This window comes from Aplysia californica, unplaced genomic scaffold, assembly GCF_000002075.1.
Source record: "Aplysia californica isolate F4 #8 unplaced genomic scaffold, AplCal3.0 scaffold00104, whole genome shotgun sequence".
Classification (NCBI taxonomy): domain Eukaryota; kingdom Metazoa; phylum Mollusca; class Gastropoda; order Aplysiida; family Aplysiidae; genus Aplysia; species Aplysia californica.
The window spans coordinates 452053-458219 of record NW_004797374.1 but is presented as its reverse complement, the minus strand read 5'-3'; the positions used below and the strand labels follow the sequence as shown (position 1 = coordinate 458219).

General features: G+C 39.7%; 1 protein-coding gene across 1 annotated transcript in view; it reads right to left on the bottom strand.

Annotated features, from left to right (window-relative positions):
- The window catches only part of LOC101854489 (D-aspartate oxidase), a gene marked incomplete in the record, with an annotated part of 14778 nt that extends 8632 nt beyond the window's left edge, over positions 1-6146 (bottom strand). Inside the window, 4 exon segments of the mRNA XM_005095431.3 lie at positions 919-984; positions 1925-2116; positions 3283-3486; positions 6043-6146. Of these exon segments, the coding sequence (XP_005095488.2) occupies positions 919-984; positions 1925-2116; positions 3283-3479 (455 nt within the window).
- Positions 6147-6167: the final 21 nt, after the last annotated feature.

Sequence of the window (6167 nt, the reverse complement as noted above, 5' to 3'; positions counted from 1 at the left end):
GGGAGAGAGAGAGAGAGAGAGAGAGAGAGAGAGAGTAAACAAAGAAAAAGAAACAGAGACAGAAGTGGGGACGGGGAGAAAAAGGGACAGTCTTAAAAAGTAAAAAGGAGAATGAAAGGAGGGGGATGGGGGTGCTTAATAATATTAATATGGATATGTTCTTAATATTATTAAACAGAAAGATAGTTTATGATATGACAAGATTTTAATGAACTGTAGTTGTGAACAGCATTAAGCACCTGCAGTCCCATTAGATGTTCGTTGCCAAATTATTACATAACAACTATTAGTATATTTTTAGACAGTTTTAGTAGAGTTTTTAACGGCCCTCGCAACTGCATAAGGGCATATAAAAAATGAGCGCCAAGGGGTGGATGTCAACAGAGAAGTCCAAACGTTGAATCAGGAACCCTGCTCACCTCTCCAGCTTCAACAGCACAAAGTCTGCTTCGACTATCAAGGCACCCCCCAAAAACGGGTCACAAGAGTGTGACAAACATACAAAAGAAGTAGAGGAATAATGACGATAGTAAGGATTAGGAAAGAAAAAGCAGCACTTCCCCGTTGCAGTTAAGACAGTTATGAGCATGACATTGATGAATAAGCCCATTTACAATTCTACTGTGCATAAGAACATGCCAACTTTGGGAATGGCCTAAAGACACTTCATCCATTAGCACCGCCCCGGGGAGGGGGGGGGGTTATCTTTAGACAGATTCATGAAAGTAGCGTACTGAATCACTATACTCTCAGCTACAATCAGAACAAAAACATGACAACTAGTAGGAGGTTGAAGGCTGGAATGTATTGTTGGGTGGTATCTATAAAAAAAAGGGCAACTATATAACCATTCACATTAAAAAAGCACCCAAATGGGAAGAAAGAAAGCCTGGAAATTATTAAAATAAAGATACTCACTCTTTCATAAGCCACCGAAAGTACTTTTTGAAGTCCACTGCAACTGTAGTAAATCGACATCCTTTGCTGTAAAATATGTAGCACAAATATTTCAAAGAAAATATATTACCGGACAGATGAAATGATGGAAGGCACAGACCGAAAGGAAAAATAATAATCTTGTTTTGGATCTTGATATAAAGCAAATAATTATTAAAGCTGAACTGGGGAAAAGGGTAGGGGTGGGGTGGGGGGTTGGGGGCAGCAGAAACGGTAAACTGAATGAACAGAAAGAATGAGCAGGGTGACAAAAATAGTTCTGGAGAAGTCATTTAAGTGTTCAGGACAAAGATGCCAACAAACGAAGACTTTATTAAACGTTACACGTTTTCCTATTTGACTTTGAGAAGCAATTTCTTCTTCTTCTTCTTTTTTTTTTTTGGTTATGTTTTACGGCGCTCGGAAATGCACACGGTCATATGAGCACCAAGGTTGGATGTCAACAGAGAAATCCAAACGGGGAATCAGGTTTACTTTGCTCACCTCTCTGGCCTCAACAGCACAAAGTCTGCTTCGACTATCAAGGCACCCCGGAAATAGCAGTTCACAAAAGAGAGACAAACATACAGAGGAAAAATGATGATATGATAGTAACAGTAAGGATGAGGGAAGAAAAAGCAGCAGTTCCCACTATGTTGTTCCGGTGCAGTATGAATATGACTGGATAAATCCGCCCATTTACAATTCTACTGTGCATAAGAACATGTTAATACCCCCCCCCCCCCAAATTGAGAATGGCCTAAAGACAACTTCAGTCAGTAGCACAGCCCTGGTTTGGGGGGGGGGGGGGGAATTCTTCACAATTATAATTTTCCTTCGACTTTGACAATCTTCACGCGTAAACATGAGCTTGACATGTTTCATTACAAAAAAAGACACAAATTAAAAACACTAATGGAGGCTTTTTTCATAGAAAGATGATAAATAAATTGACCACAGGTGCATTATTTCATTTGTCTGAACCTACTCGTAAGGGAAATCTTCTTCAGCAAGCTCAGACTCTGAGAGCTGGTGGAAGTTGAAGACAGCGTCTGAGAGGATGGGGGCCTCCCCCTCTGACCACAAGTAGTAGCCTGTGATTAAGGAATGGCCAGATTCCTCTCCCTCTGGTGTCTTCGCTCGTGTGAAGTGATGAGTCCAGCCATCCAGAAACCACTTACTAAAAGACAGGCATTTATAATCTTAATACAACAAAGCATTCCTGAAGAGGTTTTCAACCAATTCTATGTTATATCAGAGTAACGTTATTTGCGCTTTTCATAAAATAATTCATGTAACTGATACTGTATATTACTAATGTAAATATAACAAATATCTACTCGCAAAAAACAAAAAACAAAAACAAGTACTTAAAAATCCTGGAAAAAATGGAAATTTAAACCTAGGGCTACACCATGGAAGAGGGGTGTTGCAAAATAAATCTCACAAGCATCTTGTTATATAATACCCCTAAACCCCTCTTCCTCCCCAAAAAACTACAACAAAAACAACACAACCCTCCCCCCCCCCTCCCCACAAACTTACAGATAACAACTATTAAGGACATGCACAACTGGAGAGCACATTTCTAAATCTATGATCTCAGGTTTTAAAAAGTGAGGAGAAAGGAAGTACAAGAAGGTAAGAGTCTGCGGCAAATTGTTGTAGTAAAGTTTTGACAAGTAGGGTTCGATGCAGCACCTTTATTCTGCTACCAGTCACCCCCTCTTTATAAAAACTTAGGAAAACAAGTTTGGCTCTTCAAATTCACAGCTATCAATCGTGTTTAACTGCCTTTGAGTGGAATTTTGACGCCACCATGACACAGTTTCGATCATTTAGGAGGCGGGCTTTCGATCTTGCCTGTCAGGACCAACCCGTTGACAAGGATAACACACCCAAACAGACATACTGAAATACTCTATAGAAATTTCTCCCCAATCAGGTCTCCTGTGTGAGACAGTGAAGTGCCTAACTGCTGCACCACAGGCACCAGTCTTATCGCCTTCTCTTTAGAAAAGTTATAATATCGTTAAATTTGAATTTGCTCGTGTGGCAGCCGAAGCCTACTCTTATCGCTTTTAAGACCACCAAGGGATTTTTAACATGTGCAACCTGAACACATGGGACCTCCAAGATTTTTTCGCCCTTATTCTGTTGTTTCCAGTCAAAGGGAGAACACTCAAAAAGACTGGCCAAAAGAGAACAGTAAGTAAGTAAATAAGTAAGCAAAATGATGATGAGTGACTAGGGAAGAACAAGCACTTTATGATACATATAGCTGAGGAAAAAACTAAAATCTTTCTAATAACTGAAAATCAAGAAAGTAACAACGCATGCACACACCGTAAAGCATCAGGGTCAGTTCCTTTGACGCTTGATGGAATGGGAAGAAAAAGGTTTCTGGTAACTGGGGTAGTGGTGTCCTGGCCAAAACTGTCTGCGATTATGGTGACGTTGACGCATCGGATGAGCTTCTGAACATTGATAGCTGCTGACAAACCAGTTATGCCTGCACCAAGAACGCACACATCAGTGTACATTATAGTTCTGAAAAAAAAAGTAATGCCGATTTTAAAATAAAGTGTTCGGTTCTATTGTCGTAGGATTCACTGGGTACTGAGTGTCTGAGTAGGCCCCTAGGTCTGGGTAGGACCTAGGTTTCTCACGAAAGATAAAAAGTCGCATTTGAAAAACCTGAAGCTCAGTAGTCTGAAGCATTTGCGAACACTGCAACCAAACTTGATTGTATACTTACAAACCTCTGTAACCCCCCCCAACATCCCGTTAAAAACAGGAAACTCTTGTACCTTATGATGCGGTAGTTATCATTTAACAAATAACGTGAGATGCCGTGAAAAATCCTGAGATAACACCGGGTGTAGTTATCATTAAATCACAAATAACGTGAGATAACGTGAGATACCGTGAGGTATCCTGAGATAGAGTGAGATATCGTGAGATATATCCTGAGATAACACCGAATTGAACTTGAAACCGAAAGTTGCGTTTTCTTGGAAATCCGAAACGATGGCGAAAATCTTTGTTTTCTTGTAAATGCAAAACGTAGCGTTTTCTTGGAAACCCGATAGCTATTAATTATATTATTTAATTTATTTAGGCACGTTAGTTAGTATCATTTCACTTGCATATCCAGAGCGGAACGACTCTGCATATCTAGTTACAGTAATTTGACCACTCACACATCTAGGTATGGTAAAAGATAACTTTACACTAGAATGTTATGTCGTGTAGTTGATTGGAATGTCATTGTTTATTTTGACCTTGGTTTTTATCATGTAATCATTGAGACGTTCTACAATGCACATACAATTATGTACATACAATCTATGTTACACCATTCATTGATTGTTACATTATGTTATGTATGTACAAACAATTTGATTCCATTGACTTATTTATTAACATTCTTTTACCAGTAGTACCTTCCTTTAATAAAACGTATCAGCATTTTTTTTCTATACCACACAATCTTAAATCAATCTCGTTGTGTTAAGTGTCGGTTAGACGTGACAATCAGGCCTCAGTCCTATACAAATTATAAATGCCAACGAGTGATTGACTGCTCGTTGACACCAACCAATCAAACTTCACAGTTTTTGCACTGACTAAGGTGACCCCAAAAGTCTTGTCCATATTTTTTTTTTGTGACGTCCAGTAGGCCTATGCAGTGTACTTCTCAGAGATGGAGGCCGGTACACAAAGACTGATATTTCCATCTTATAGACTTTTAGTCTGGCTATGCATGACACATTTAAGTACATTAAAAAACAAAATCAGCCATGCTGTACTAATAAATAAGCCCCAAAAAGTGCCCTGAAAGTGACGTCCGTTTCGCTGAAACAGCCCATGTGGCAAGCAGGATATCTCACGTTATTTGTTAAAATAAGAGATGTTATCTCATTTATCTCAAGGTGGCGTCGGTAGCCTAGTGGTTAGGCTACCAGACTTGTAATCGTGAGATTGCGGGTTCGGGGGTTCGAGCCTCAGCTCAGTCCAACGTTATGTCCTTGGGAAATACACTTTACACGAACTTCCTACTTGGCTCGGTCCTATCAGAGACAGACGTTCAACTAGGAGGTCCCGCCTCTTAAACGACCTAATAGTGTTGATAGGGGCGTTAAACTCATACCATTTTCATTTAATTTATCTCATGATATTTCACGTTATCTCACGTTATTTGTTAAATAATAACTACCCTTGTGATGAACCTGTTGTTGCACCTTCTATCTAACGTCTAAACTTTGATCAAGAAACCCGAGCTATGCATCATCATCATCATCAAGTGTCAGATCTGATCCCGCCAGACTTCAGACATCGGTAGTCATGGTTTAACACTCATTTCTCTGCTCTGATGTTTTCAAGGTAGATCTTGGCCTACCAATATTATCCTGGTAGGCCCTACATGTATTTCACTGACACACATCCGTTCAAGTTCCCTGAGTTAGCTAGCTGTTGTTTGTTGGTCAACCTCTGCCTCTTTGGCCTTCTATTTTTTCATCTGAGAGCAAGATGTTCCTTAATGAACGTCAATTCAAGTGTCTCAGAAACTGCATTTGCTTGCCTTTTCATATTGTTTTTATTAGCCAGCACCCCGTGCTGGTTCCAATCAGCACTAAATCTAGGCTACCTCATAGGATTTCTTTTCCTACCACGATATTTTCAACACTAAGACTTGTCAACAGTTCTATGAAACCACATTTCATTTCTGTCGTCTAGATCTAGAATCTAGATATAGATCTAGTATTTCACTAGATCTAGATTCTATATCAAGCAGTTTAGATATAGAGTGTAGATCTAGATCTAGAATCTAGTTTTCGTTATCTTTTGCATGCTACGGCTACGGATTAGACTCTGCCCCCCCCTCCCCCCAAAAAACAACGAACAAACAAAACCAACCCAACGTTTGAACGTAAAATAAAGTAATAAAGTCTTAAAACTTAAAACTAAAAAAATCCTAATAAATCAATTTTAGATCTAGAATCCAGATTAGATCAAGCCCGCTTGGCCAACACGCTTACCCTGAAAGTAAGTTGATAGCAGTAGATCTAAGTAGCAATAGACTCATACACATTCAGATCTTACCCGGGAAAGAGAAACAGTCAGTTGAATGTTGGGGGTTGGGCCTTCTTGTTTTGAAAATGGGCAGAGGCCTAGAGCAGCTGGCCCGGAAACGGAAATATTCAGTTCTTCTTGCTCGACTCTTCAGC